Here is a 14,880-nt window from a genome sequence, read left to right on the forward strand (position 1 = left end):
ATGCGGTCTTATCTACTTAAATAAACCATGGATCTGAATTACCCATCAGCCAACTGTTTGTCTGTGATAATATCATTTTACTGTAAATTCATATCTCATTATCACAGGGATTGGCAATGTGGCAACTGTAAAAAACAAATAGTGTCATAGAGGTACAAAAAAGGCACATATTAACTCTTATTTAAACAATGAATTTGCATTGCTTGTAATCAAGTTTGGTTATCTCAGGTCCTCAATTTCAAAGGTGAGTTAATTGAGTTTAAAGGGTCAGTACATCCAAATTACAAGACACAGGTTTTCTTCTAGCCCCTTGTTGCATGGAGCCATGCAGGTAATTTTAGTTTTCTTTCCGAGATTTTAGATGTGACCTCTGCAGAAAACGTAAAACAACTGAGGCAAATGGAATTATGTTTGTGATGTCAAAAGAATCTTGAATTGCATCTGGAATGCTCAACAGCAGTGTTTTTTAAGCTCAGTGGAAACTGTTTCAAAGACATCAAAATGTCTACCTGAGAAGTAGAAGGGAAGAAAGTAACCCACACTCTGAAAAAAGAATCCACAGGTGCTACAAAAAAAAAGTAACAATGTGCATGCATCTTTTTAAGTAGCTCCAACTCTGGCCCTATTGAGTAAATCCTATGAGTATTTTATAATCTGACAATCCCGATTATGTTAGTGCAACCAACATGATAAGCTTATTCCTGAAAAGCTTTATTAAGTTGAACCAACATAATGATATTTAGTGGTCCAATTTTATTTATGATATATGATATTTTTTAAAAAGGCTTTGATTTTGATCAACTTCTTAAAATATGTTTTCAACTGACTAAATCATGTAAATGAAAAAAACAGTGTTTTTATTTTTTCCGGAATTTAAAAAAATAATAATTTTAAAGCGTTATCAACTAACCCCATGAATCATTTTTAGAGTGCAGACTGTGATGGCATAAGGCTTTAAGAGATGTGTTCAATTATAAGAACCTCAAGTGATTTTTTTAAGCTTTTGTGAAATCTCTTACTAAGCCTATAATCTATAGATGTATTTACTGTTGTTGTAGACATTGGTCCAAAATTATATTAAGAAAAAGAAGGGTTATGAGAATAGAGGTTTGCTTGCCTACCTCACACCTACCTTCTCTCAGTCTTTACATAATATTAAAGCAAAGATTAATATAAAGGAATAAGTGGATCTCGATAATTGGATTGCACATTGTCATTTTTATAAAGTCAAGTGACAACTGTGTTTGCTTGGATAAAAAAAAGAATGTAATTTGAAAAGTTGGATTCTTCGCTGCCATCAAACACAACTGCATAGAAAGTTTATGTGACCCAAAATGCAGACATGCGAGCTTTATAAGCCGCTGACTAATATTTAAAGTGTGTGTGTTTTGGGGGGTTTTTTCACACAGAGGCACACCCTGAGACCTGGTCAGAAAGATATATTCTTTGGCTTTAAGATATTTACAGTGAGATCACAGTGGCTTAGGTAGGTGTGGTACCATTTACAGTTGATCCTTTGTCTTATTTTCCACACAGGTTTAAGTAAGGACATCCCTCCACCTGAACCTGACCTGCCTGAAGTGCCAACAGGTGGACCTCCCCGTTTTCAACCTGATGGTGAGAGACAGGAGTGATCAACATGTTAAGCTGCTAATGAAAACAAAGAAAATAAGTGGAGTTTCTTAAAGTCTTGGATCAGGCAAATGTTTCTTGTAATTCATAGGCGATTTCAGCAGCTGGACCACGAGCACAGAAGTCCTCCCCTACGATACCAGTGGCATCCCAGCAGGTGCTGTGGTCTGTGGACTGCCTCAATACAGGTGGGTGTTTACCATATAATAGGTTATAACAGGGATTGCCAGTGGGCATGTACTTCCACCTACAATAAAAAAAACTGGCACATAGAAGGCCAGGATACAACTTAAAATAATGTTTATCCCAAATAACAAGCATGTGGTAAATAAGACTCTCTGCTGCTGCTCTGTCTGCTCTGTTGTTCTCAGCTGGTTCTCTATGGAGCAGGTGGTGGACCTGAAGGCAGAGGGACTGTGGGAAGAGCTGCTAGATGATTTTCAGCCTGAAATAGTCATCCAAGACTGGTGGGTTAATGAGCACCACTGCTCCACTTCACCCACCCATGTGTGATTCCTTATCACTGTGGTTTTATCAGCTTGGTTGGTACACACACAGGTGACACTGTGTACAGTTCATGTTTTACAGTCTGGGCATGTGCTGTTTAAGTTTGACTCATAAAATGTATGAGTAGCTTGGACATAGACAGGTGTCTGCCTTTTTGCCTATGTGTTTGTGTAGGTGCTATGCAGAAAATAGTGATATGATTTGGAATTGCTTGTGAAAAATGTCTTGCCTTTGATTGGTTAATCTAGTTAAGCTTAGCATCAAAGTGCAAATACAGTTTGACAGTACAATTAAGATAATTAATCAAATGTTCATAATCAGTTAAGCATTAAGGTATACAATCAAAGGGACTGTTACAATGTACTGTATCTTTCCTCTGCGGTAATAACCAAGAGAAATATTGAATGTACAGTCCAGCTCAGTGTGCTCTACATAAAAGCCTCAAGAACCATGAAGGTCCACTTGACTAGATTTTCCACCATTTTGAATTTTTTGAAAAACACATTTTTGACATCAGCTCTAAAACCTGGAGCCAACATCACAAAACTTGCGGGAAATGTCTAAAGAGGTACCAGCAACATACCCTGAAAGTTTCATTTAAATCGACCAATAGGGAGCCCCACAGTTGCAAAAAATGGACATGGCACAACACAAATTAGACTATAAATTTGAGGCCATATTCTCAGACATTCTGAGAATAGTCTTAGAGAGCTCCCAACTTAGTCGAAAAACTTTCTTGCCTCAAGAGCTATTTTAAGGGCTAAAACGCCCCATGACTCTCTTTTATCTTTACAGGGACCTAGTCTTAACTTTAAAGGGAAAATTCTAAGAAAACGTGACAATTCTAAGATTTTTTTTTTTAGAATTTCATCACTAGGAGCAACTCTTTGTGAATATGGCCCCAGAAGTTATTTCCCAATCATTACAAAATTTGCAGGATATGTTAAGTAATAATGTTGGACCACGTGTGTAAAAGTATTTTGAAATCAGTCAGTAGACAGCGCCTACAGTTCCAAATGACTGCACTGGCATTTTGCAAAATTTGCCCATAAATCAATTACAGTTTGTTCAAACATCACCAAACTTACTGGACTTTTTTTTAACTAAGCCATCGAAGCATGTCCTCAAAATGCTTTTGTAATTGACCAATAGGAAGCAACAGTCAGAACATTTACATGACAGAGAAACTTATTTTTTTGTGTTTGTCTGACTAAAACCAGACTTTTAAAATACATGTTAACATGTTAGTCTGACTGAAATCATGCTAAATCGAATTTCTCAAAGTCTGATCAACACACCCAGATAATGCAATTGGAAGTTGAATTACTCCTGCATGTATACAGTCAATCCGACCCAAACTGGCCGAGGTGCTCTGTGCATGCTCCAGTTTCCACCCTGGGCTTTGACCTGGAAGTTGAATAGCATTAAATTCGTAACAGAAGAAGAAGCTGATAACAACATTGTGAAATCTACATCCAGAGCTGTGCATTTATGGACGGATGAGGAGACACAGTTCAAGCTGTGTCAGCTGAAAGAGATAAATATCTTAAAATACATGGGTGGGAGGAAAACATGGAATGGCAATTGTTTGGTCTGTGACATAATAGGTCAACCAGAAAAAGGTCCAATACTTACTCGCAGGGGGGTATATCGCTACCTATTGTAGCGGAGTCAGACATACTTTGTTCAATAAATCAATTCCCCTCCCGTGCTTGTGCACTGGGACAAGGACAATTAAATGGCCTAGTAGAGCTATAACCGTAGCTCAACTTAACTGTGCATGTGAACGTACTGACTCTGCCCAAAGAAGAGTGTGGCCCATTAGAGATTTGGACAGGAATTTCCTATAAGTCAATTGAATTTCTTTACGACAATTCAATTAAACCCAATCAAGATCAGTTAATAATAAATTAATATATACTTATATAATCATTTGTCATTAACTTATCATAGGAAACTTAATTACTCATATTTATTGAATTGAAAAGTGTGTGTGGTTGTACACAAAATTGTACAATTCTGCATGTTCAGCTGACGTGTTATACTGTTACCAAAGGAATCCCCAGGCTACACCAATAATTTACTGGAAAAAATCCATTTGAACTTATTGAACACAGTCTCTGTTTTCCGTAAAATTAATACCAAATTATATAGCTCTTTCCCCGAAGCATCTTGGCAGTTTGTAGGGAATACATCTGAAGTTGCAGACCTGTAAAATAAGTTGTCACCTACTTCTTCAATAGTTCGCCTTTTATTCCAGCTTCGGTGACATTCAGTGTGTTGACCATCCTTTCATAAAAAAACTACATTGTAATATGAGCACTTGGAACACCATACGTTTTTAATCATCTGTCATTGTGTCAGGTATGAGGAGAGTCAGCTGCATGAGTCCATCTACCAACTGCATGTCAAATTACTGGGTGCAGACAAAAGCACGATGATCTCAGAGCACACTGTCAACCCCACCGAGGATCTCAGCACTTACTCACACACCTGGAAGGAGGTGAGTTCCTGAGTTCCCTGACAGGTAGTTACTAAAGGGCCAAGATTTAAGTTTTTCATTGCATGTCTCTCTGTTGGCCTGCAGGTGTCACATGTGTTCTCTGGCTATGGGCCTGGGGTAAGATTCATCCATTTCCAGCACAGACTGAAGAACAAGTTCATGATGGAGTTCTACCCCACACTGTTCACCGGCAGCTCAGTGATGGTCAGACCAACCAAAAGCACCTAGGATGAATCCTGCTGAAAACTGCAATGCAGAGATATTGAAGTTGCTAACACAATCAATGTAATCAGCCAGATCAACACAAATTTCTTGATAAAATATTTAGTTTGGTTTTTAATGCACTTAGGAATAATACAACGGGTGGATTCTTTAATTATTTTTCTTTTATGCTGATTTTTGGAGCAGATTTCATATTGTTTCAGTTTTGCATTTGCTGTTAAGATATTTTTTAAATAAAGGGGGAAAGGGAATTTAATTGTTGTTCTTTAAGGAACTATACATAGGTTTGTGCATGAATGACAGGGTCTCCATGAATCTCGAGAAATCAGGACTGCCTGCCCCACCAGAGCTGCCCCTACGCCGCCAGAGGGCTGGGTGGGGGACAGAGTTGGCTGGGTCTATGGGTCTGTTTGCTAAACCTTTTATTAGGGGGAGCACTCTCCTTTAAGAGTGCAGCTGGTGGGTGCAACCTGGGGTCAGAGCTTTGATTTGGTGTAAAGGTCTGTACATTCTGAAGGTTGTCAGAGAACACCTGGGTCTTTTCTCCATGCTGCATGTATTAAAGAGACTTGATTCCTCACACAGAGTCCGTCACTTCTTCAGAGAGGAGAATTTCCCTCTCAGGGGTCATATTTCTTGGGAAAGATTTGCACATCATGTCCAGTTATTGGGCCAAGTTTCAGGTTTCCATCTTAATCCAGCTCACAGCAATTTGAGCTGTAGTGGAAAACAATGAATAATAACTGGAATATTTGCATTTTCAAGAAAATGCATGTGAAAACAAATCTGGCATCCGACAACCCCCGATCAGAGCTTATATGGATGACCTGACGGTTACCACAACATTAGTGCCTGGGTGTAGGTGGATCGCTTCAAGGTCTTGAAAGACTCATGATGTGGGCAGGAATGAGCTTTAAATCTTAAAAATCCAGGTCTCCAGTCCTCAGAAAGGGCAAGGTTACAGACCAGCTCTGTTCTTTCTGGGACACACCAAAATTCCATCTGTGACTGAGAAGCCAGTCACCCAACTTCCTGTTGGGTGTGGTGACGACGGGCGGGCCGGGCTTGGGAGCATCCAAACACACTGTTACAGTAAAGCCTGGGGAAAGGAGAGGCGAAAGCTAATCCAGGAGGAGGTCCGTGCAGAAGTGGAATACGTTTGCTTCAGCAGGATGGTGGGCATTGGCAACCAGGGGGCCTGGACCAAGTGGGAGCATACTGCTGGCTGAAAAATCACCTGGACGGAATTGTGGAAAACTGAGCCACACCGATTCAAGTTCCTGGTCCAATCAGTATAGATGTTCTCCTGAGTCCTTCCAACCTGTTCACCTGGAGCCTGGTGGACTCACCTGCTTGCCAACTCTGCCAGAAGAGGGGGACATTGGACATGGAACGGGCTCATGAGAGAAAGAGAGTCAAGTATGCATTGCTGGTGGTGTAGTGTCAAAGGCGGGGTGGAAGGCCCGCTGCAAGCCTGTTTAAGTGGGCTGCAGAGGCTTCGCGGGATGATCTCTACACCAGGTCCTGGGATCTGCACCCAGCAGTGAAAAAGAGCCATCGGCCGCTGAAAAGGCTTCCAGTTGGCTCTGGATTAAGATGGGTGATGAGTGGCGATGTGAGCTACCTGGACACAAGTTGGGGCCTGATCATCCCTGGCGGGGTCGCCCGGGTGAGGGTGTCTGATGTTAAGACCCAAAACACCTGATGACCCTGGGTTCATTACTGACGACGTATCCAGGTTGCACCATGGGCTGTATCACATGACTGTCCATTCAGGGCTTGAACCATAATAACCAATCAAAGAAAACAAATAATGTTATTCCTCAGTGGATAGACTCCTTCCACAGCAGTCTGGGAGTGGTCCAACAGAGCACCTTCCTCTGGGCATTGGTACACCTCAAAGAAATATATCCCTAAAATGTAAATCTTGAACTGGCCTCACTTCTCACTGCTGTAGACATGTGATGTTAATTAATATAATGCTTATTATTATATTTTATTGCAATATAATCACCGCACCTGGGGGGACAGAGCTTTCTCTGTTGCTGCCCCCACCCTCTGGAACTCCCTCCCACAACACATCTGCGGCTGCACAGACCTCACCTCCTTCAAAACTCAACTCAAAACATACCGTTCTGCATTTAACTTGCAAATTTGATCCATCCTACTTTTTTTCTTGCTCTTTGCCTAACTTCGTAATGTCAGCACTCTTATTTGTCTATAACTAATGCACTCCTGTCTGTAATTTTTTCCTCTTTTGTCTGCTGTTTTGCACTTTTGATTGTATTTCCTGCACTTTTTTTTGTCTGCCTGTAAAGTGTCTTTGAGTTTTTGAAAAGCGCTCTATAAATAAAATGTATTATTATTATTATTATTATTATAATCATATATAATAAAGATAATGATGATACTACAATATTATTTTATTACATTACCTTTTTATGATATTATTATATTATTGCTTTGTCATCATATATTGATTATCACTATAACATTTACACAATGTCTTTTTCATTCTCTCTGCCACAAATCCCACAATGATACACATCACTACCTCTACACAAACATCCAGGCATGCACACACATTACTGACACATACTAATTTTTATCTAATCTCTACTCCTGGACTCTTATCATATCATCACACATGTGCTGTCATCATACTGCTTTATGTTATTTTCTGTTATGTTATTCATCTTCTGTGTGGGTCTATATACTGTTTGTCACTCTATTTTTGTCATGTTGTTACACCAATGAAAAATGAAAGAAATCAGGACTTCCCTTTGTAAGGAATATGACTACTTATTTAGTAAAATATTAAAACAGGGAATTGTGTTTTAGTGAAATGTGTCTCTAAAAATTAATCATATTTGACCACAAAACAGGGTTAAAATTGTGTAGTCTATGGCAGGTTGTTCCATGTAGCCTATTCATATATTTCTCATTAAAAATTTCAGAAATATTTTGACATTACAGTAACGTGAGGCAGCCTTTATAAGGAACCGAAAGTTGTGACTAATGTTTTGATTTATGCTTAATAAATAATTTACTCAAATGTTATATATCACTCATAAGCTATTGATAGAACAACTTTTGGGTTTCCGGGTTGTGAAAACTCCCTTTGACTGGTTGGAACATTTGGCCACTTATTTCTACAAAAGGGTGCAGATGATTTTGATGAATATTCATAACTTGGACACCCCCAAATTTGTTCTTACTAATAGCTAAAATACTCCACGCAAGGAATTGTCAAGGGACTGTTCCTAACTTATCAGGGAGGTGGGTGGCTGGGGTGTGACTCCGTCCTTTTTCATTTTTTTAAACCCTCCCTGAAACTACAAATATTTTTCTTTGAGCCTTTCCTTAGATTTATAAAGACTACCCTTTGATGTTTGAAGGTCAAAAGTTGAAGATGAAATCCTGGAGATGAAAAAAAAAAACCTCAGTTTTTCATTCACATCGTGCATGCTGGTTGCTTCATGCAAACTGTTTATTTCTTGGCAAAATTTAAACGAGACATAGAATAAAGTGATTTTGATAAAATATCACTGTTTTAAACGAGACCTATTATGCTTTTTCCCTCTTCTTTAGTGTGTTATATTTTTCTGCCTCTATAAGGTCTGCTAAGTGAAAAAAAAAAGGTCCAGGCTAAAGGGAGTTCTGTCTCCCCACAGAGACACAGTTCCTGACCTGCCTGAAACAGATTGTTTGAATTTCCCACCTTTAGTTCCGCAAAGTTATTTCATAACAATGTGCAATTAGCATGCCACACAGCAGAGCCGGAGGAGAGAGGCTGCAGAGTTTGAACTGTTGAGGAGCGATAAATGAGACACCATGTCTAGGAGACACTGCTTTCTTCAATGTGACCAAAAATTGCCCTTGTTTGGACTGCCAAAGGACAAAGGAACAAAGAAGAAGTGGTTGGAATTTATTTTTGATATAATTCCTCCACAATACAACCCGGACATTTTATTGTGTTCCCACCATTTTCCTGAGGACTGCTTCACAAAAGGGCAACAGTTACACTGCTGGATTTTCACAGCGGTTACTGCTGAAAGACGAGCCAGTTTCCTTTGTTGGAGAAATCTGGAGATTCAGGATCACAACCTGTAAGTCTGCTTTATGAGTTGTGAATTTGTTGTGTAAAAACAAACTAGGAAGCTGCTACCGAGTGTTGAAGTGTGGAGTAGATGGCTGTAGGAGCTAACGTTAGGCTGTAACGTTACACCCAGTGCTTAGCTGTAAGTAGTAAGTAAGAAAGTAAATTTATAGAGAGGACTCACAAAGTGCTTCACAAGTTAAAATACACAAAATACAACAACAGAAACAATGCAAAAACACAAAAACAATAAAAATTAAAGTGCAGCGAAATACAGAGATGATACAATGGGCTATTACTGGAACGCATGCCTAAACAGATGTGTTTTTAACTGCCTTTTAAAAATGTCCACGGAAAAGGCCGCTCTCAGCTCATGAGGTAGTGCATTCCACCATTTAGGTTCTATCACCTTTGGTCAAGCAAAAGCATGGATGATCATTTCTAGCTTGGAATAAGTTAACATGGATCTGAGTTTGGAAATGTTTTTGAGGTGGAAAAAGCAGGAGCGAGTGACAGTTTTGATGTGGTCATCGAAAAGCATGGTCTGATCAAATGTGACCCCAAGGTTTCTCAACTTGGGGCGCGCATTTGCACTAAGGGACCCTAAGCAGCTAGCCACTTTAGATGCTGAGGCGTCAGGTGCAATAATTAAAATCTGTTTTGGCTGCATTCAACTGAAGGGAGTTAGTAGCCATCCAGTCCTTAATTACATTCTTACAATCGTGCAGTGACTCAATTCCATCGGTCCTATCAGGGTTAAAAGAAAAATATAACTGGAGGTCATCCGCATACATATGGTATGAGATACCTTCAAAATTGCTGATGACATCTCTGAGAGAAAGCATATATAGCGTAAAGAGGATAGGCCCAAGCACTGAACCTTGGGGCACCCCGCAAGAAAGGTGGGCAAACTCTGATTGATTTAAGAGGGCCAACAGCCACAGAAAAGGATCTATCAGACAGATAGAATTTAAAACAAAGAAGGGCAGTCCCTGAGATGCCTACCCTGTCCCCCAGCCTGTCTAAAAGGATGTGGTGATCAACAGTGTCAAAGGCTGCACTGAGATCAAGCAGAACCAGGATAGTGGATTTACCGGCATCGGAGGCCATCATGATGTCATTGGAGACCCTGAGAAGAGCAGTTTCTGTAGAATGTAACTGACGATAACCGGACTGAAATTTATTGAAGATATTGTAACTGTTCAACGCTGTCACTAACTGGTTTGCAGCTGCTTTTTCTAAAATCTTAGATACAAAGGGCAACTTGGAAATGGGCCGGCAGTTGCTAAGAGCAACTGTAGGCCTCGGCTAACTGTCTAATCCAAGCAATATTTTTTAAAATGCTTTTGCTACTCGGCATACAGTAAGTTAAACTGCTAGATGGGTGGTGTCAGTAAGATGAATTTAATGACTAAATTGTGGAGATTCTAACTGAGCTAACAATGTGCAGCATGTCCATGTTGACAAAAGTTTCAACATGTCTATCTGTGATGCCCGATCTGAGCAGCTAACTGCCAGTACCTCGAGCGACAGGCAGCAATCAGCATTTATTTGTCAAAATGTGTGGCTGTACTCAGAGTTTGATTGTGAATCAGCATGTATCATACATTTTATCGAAAATGTACAACGTGTTTGTTTACATGGAGGCCGTTCACAATATCATCACTAAACATTGTTGTTAGTCTGAGTTATACAGCTGAGGAGGTATTAATGTAATGAAAGGACGTTGTGTATGTGTCTGTCTCTACATGTGTTTGAATGTTTGGTCTGCTGATTTTACAGGGAGGGGACTACACCGTTTAGCGTTTTAGATGTTGACTATGGATGGGTATGGAAATCTGGTACTAAATTCTGAATTCTGGTTAAATAATGAAAGACTGTATTGATAAGCTCTGATGCCATCGGTTCTTTTATTGATACTTTTACACATTTTGGTTTAATTCATTATCATCCTGCAGCCTCTCATCTGCGCTCTGTGCTGTGGCTGAACTCCTCCACATACACACACATCCACCCACACGCCTACACGACACGATAATCTGTGAACAGCTGAGCACCTGCTGTGGAAAGTGAAGGTAACTCAAAAATGACTCGAGTTGATGGCAGCCACACTCATTACTGTAAGTGCAATTAAACCTTAGTGTGTAAGAAGCCAATACATGTGTTCATCAAACATGAACATGTAAACATGTAGACAGCGATATTCAGTATGCTCTTTTTAAATAAATATATTTTCAAAAAAGCAATTATTTTGAAATGAAAAAGAACCAATAAGAGTACTGATAAAGTACCAAATCGATAAGGAGTATCGATAAAAGTAGTAGTATTGATAAAATCTTAACGTACCCATACCTAATGTTTACTGTTTTCATTTAGTGCAATATCAGTTTTAGATATTTAATTTTCCTTTTTCTTTTAGAGTACATCACAGCAGGGCCCTGGTGCCCAACACCTCTCCACTACAGCCAGATTCCAGGATGTAGGATGCCAAACGGACCCTCCACAAACCGTCTCAGTGGGCACACAGTCTGTGGCATCTCAGAAGATGGTAGTGATCAGCACACACCTGTACAGGGCTACTCTTTTTTTTTTTAAAGATATTTTTTGGGGCTTTTTAGCCTAATGTATAGGACAGACAAGCGTAAAGGGGGGAGAGAGAGAGGGAGTGACATGCAGCAAAGGGCCACAGGCTGGAGTCGAACCCAGGCTACTGCTGTACAGGGCTACTCTGAGGGAGCAGCCCGAGAAGCAAACGTATGTAACACAGAAATTAAATGTTGTATTGTATGTTTTTGTGTCTGACATACAGTACCTGGAAATTTTTTACAGTACTAAAATGATGTGTACCAAAAGCTTGAGAATATATATTTCTGCATCACATTATCACATGCCTTTGACTTTGTTATGATGTTAGAGCAGGAAAAAAAAATCATAAAATATCATATATATATGTGTATGTGTATATATATATATATATATATATATATATANAATATTTATGGACCTGACTGTATATATATATATATATATGTATATATGTATATATATATATGTATAGACAGACATACATACACATATTTTCTTTTATTTGGACTTTCGGCTGTCATCAACACCTATGAAGGCCATAGGTTTCAAACTAAGTACGAGACCTCTTGTTGAGTTTGAGGAGAAAGAGGGAGAAACTTAAACAGATCTAGTAGACAGTTCAACACGTAACCCTGGTGACTCTGTTATTACAGAGGAATCTGAGCAAAAATGTTTTCTTTTAGTTTATTTTTACCCTCAGCAAAGACTGTAAGAACAGACCCTATATGCAGTAATTGAGAAATAATTTTATTTTTATTACCAACATAATAACCAGAGTTGGGTAAGGGTTACTTTTAAAGTAATCAAATTACTTTACTGCGTTACTCCCTGAGTAAAGTAACTCAATTACTTTAAAAGTACTTACAACATTACTCCCTGAGAAAAGTAACTCAAGTACTTTTAAAATACCTTTGAGTATTATACATTTCCTATTGGGCAATGGACCACATGGCGCTAAGCCTACATTTTTTTGTATCCAAAATTAAAGTTATGGACCACTTGCCCTTCACTGAGATCCAATTCTCCCATCACAGCCGTCACTTTGACCAGTAGAAACACAGAACGATCTGCTGCCGTAGACAACTGTATGACAACAACACCACCACAGCGTTTTTAATATTTCCTCTAGGGATGTTACCACACAGAGTAAAAGGGGGAAATGATGGTGTGAAACAGCAGAGGCTATCAACCCGGTGAGTTACTGTCATTAGCATCAAGCTAGCAAACAGTGTTACGTCCTGCATAAAGTAATAACATTAAAAAAACAGTGGCGGGGCTTTTACTCACCACAACTGCAGAGGCTACCAGCTTCATTTGAAACAAACTGCATTATAGATGATCCGTTATTAATCCCTCTGTGTTTTTATATTTTTACTTTTTATCCGCTCCGTTGTCTTTATAAAGTTAATGTATCGTGCCATCAACTCAACACTTCCTGAGTTTGTTTCCAATTAAAAGCCCTTTATATCCTCAGCTGAGAGAATCCCTCCATTTTCTAAATAGGCTTTTATTGTGAAACATTTATAGGAACTTGGTTGTGGAGTATATACATAGTTGCTTGAATGTTTACGTACAGTGCTTCAAATGTAGCTCCTGCCACCTGCCAGCGCTTTATAGGTGACTACAACAACATTTCGGCTGGCACATGAACACACACAGTGACTCAGATGATGGTAAAAGTAATAAAAATAGGACGACCGGGGATAATTGGTGAGTACCATCGTGTAGTGCGTCATGTCTGTCAGCCAAGTCATGACACGATTTTATGACTCCACAATCGTGTAATGTGACATAGTGACTCTCAGAATGGGCAGAAAAATCGTGTAGTGTGTACCAGGCATAATGCAAGTCCTGAGTCTGACCTGTCTGTCAGCGAGTCCTTCTCCACCTTTTGAGTCGTGGGGATTTTACTGACAATCCTGCGGAATGTTTTAGCGTCCACCGTAGACAACGGCAGCATTTCTTCTTCCACGTAGCGAGCCACAAGCTTCATGACTTCTTTCGGACTGAGGTTTAAGGTTATCTCCGTTATTAGAACCAAAAGACAGTCGAAGGACCAGCGTTCTAAAAGTAACGGAAGTAACTGATGTCTTGTTTGAAAATGTACTCAAGTATTTGATTACTCAAACAGCAAACTAACACGTTAGGTTACTCGTTACTGCAAAAAGTGATCAAAGTACTCTAACGTGTTACTTTGTAATGCGTTATACCCAACTCTGGTAATAACATCAGATAAATATACATACATATATACATATGTATACTGTCAGATATTAATATATACTTTCAACATATTGTACCACAGTAGCCAGAACTATAACTATAATATTATTACTTTCATTAATGTTGTTGTAAGCTACTGTCATTACTGTCTGTCCTGCATTTCTCTCTCTCTCTGTCTCTGTCTCTCTCTCTTTTTCTGTCTCATTGTGTCATACGGATTACTGTTAATTTATTATGCTGATCTGTTCTGTACGACATCTATTGCACGTCTGTCCGTCCTGGAAGAGGGATCCCTCCTCAGTTGCTCTTCCTGAGGTTTCTACCATTTTTTTTTTTCCCCATTAAAGGTTTTTTTTGGGGAGTTTTTCCTTATCCACTGTGAGGGTCCAAAGGACAGAGGGATGTCGTATGCCACTGTGAGGGTCCAAAGGACAGAGGGATGTCGTATGCTGTAAAGCCATGAGTGTCTGAGACAAATTGTTATTTGTGATATTGGGCTTTATGAATAAAATTGATTGATTGATTGATAAAAAATATGAAATAGTTGTGGCAAATCTTGAAATACAAGAAAGGTGGATTCAGGGAAGCACTTAATTTCAAAACACAAGGAAATCAATATTTAAATTCAATATTTTACAGACTGATACGGCTCAAATGTCTCGCATACGTCGAGAGTTACACATTATGACAATCTGAGTAAAACCGAAGTCCCTCACACAATAATTGACATTTGCATAGCATAACTTGCATTGGCTGTAAAGCTGTGGATGGCGGTCACGGAGATGAGCAGCAGATTTGTAGTGTTGCTACCCTTGCACTTTCTTTCTGCATGTTCTGCACACAGGATAGTTGTCCTCCACCAGCTGTCGCTCGGCATTCTTCAGAAACCCAAAGTACGCCTAGACCTCAGACTTTGTGCGTTTAGTTGGGGGCAAAATGTTCTGAGTGCCGCTTCCGCCATGTTTTCATTCTTTGTGTTTACACATGCTACGCATTCATGCAGCGCCTGCATCGCGAGACTTGAATGAGGCTGTTATTACATATCCTGATAATCGGTAATATTGGTAATCGTTACATCCCTAAGCTAGAGTGGTCCAAACTGATGTTA

The 14,880-nt window shown here is 39.4% G+C and overlaps 1 protein-coding gene across 1 annotated transcript; it reads left to right on the forward strand.

The window, feature by feature from the left end:
- The first annotated feature begins 325 nt into the window (after window positions 1-325).
- nccrp1 (P1, F-box associated domain containing) lies at window positions 326-5,444 on the forward strand. Its single transcript, XM_050041063.1, has 6 exons — window positions 326-331; window positions 1,491-1,617; window positions 1,724-1,820; window positions 2,004-2,099; window positions 4,504-4,642; window positions 4,727-5,444. The coding sequence occupies exons 1-6, from the start codon at window positions 326-328 to the stop codon at window positions 4,868-4,870; spliced, it is 609 nt and encodes a 202-aa protein (XP_049897020.1). The 3' UTR covers window positions 4,871-5,444.
- Window positions 5,445-14,880: the final 9,436 nt, after the last annotated feature.

Source organism: Epinephelus moara, chromosome 3 (assembly GCF_006386435.1).
Source record: "Epinephelus moara isolate mb chromosome 3, YSFRI_EMoa_1.0, whole genome shotgun sequence".
Taxonomy (NCBI): Eukaryota; Metazoa; Chordata; class Actinopteri; order Perciformes; family Serranidae; genus Epinephelus; species Epinephelus moara.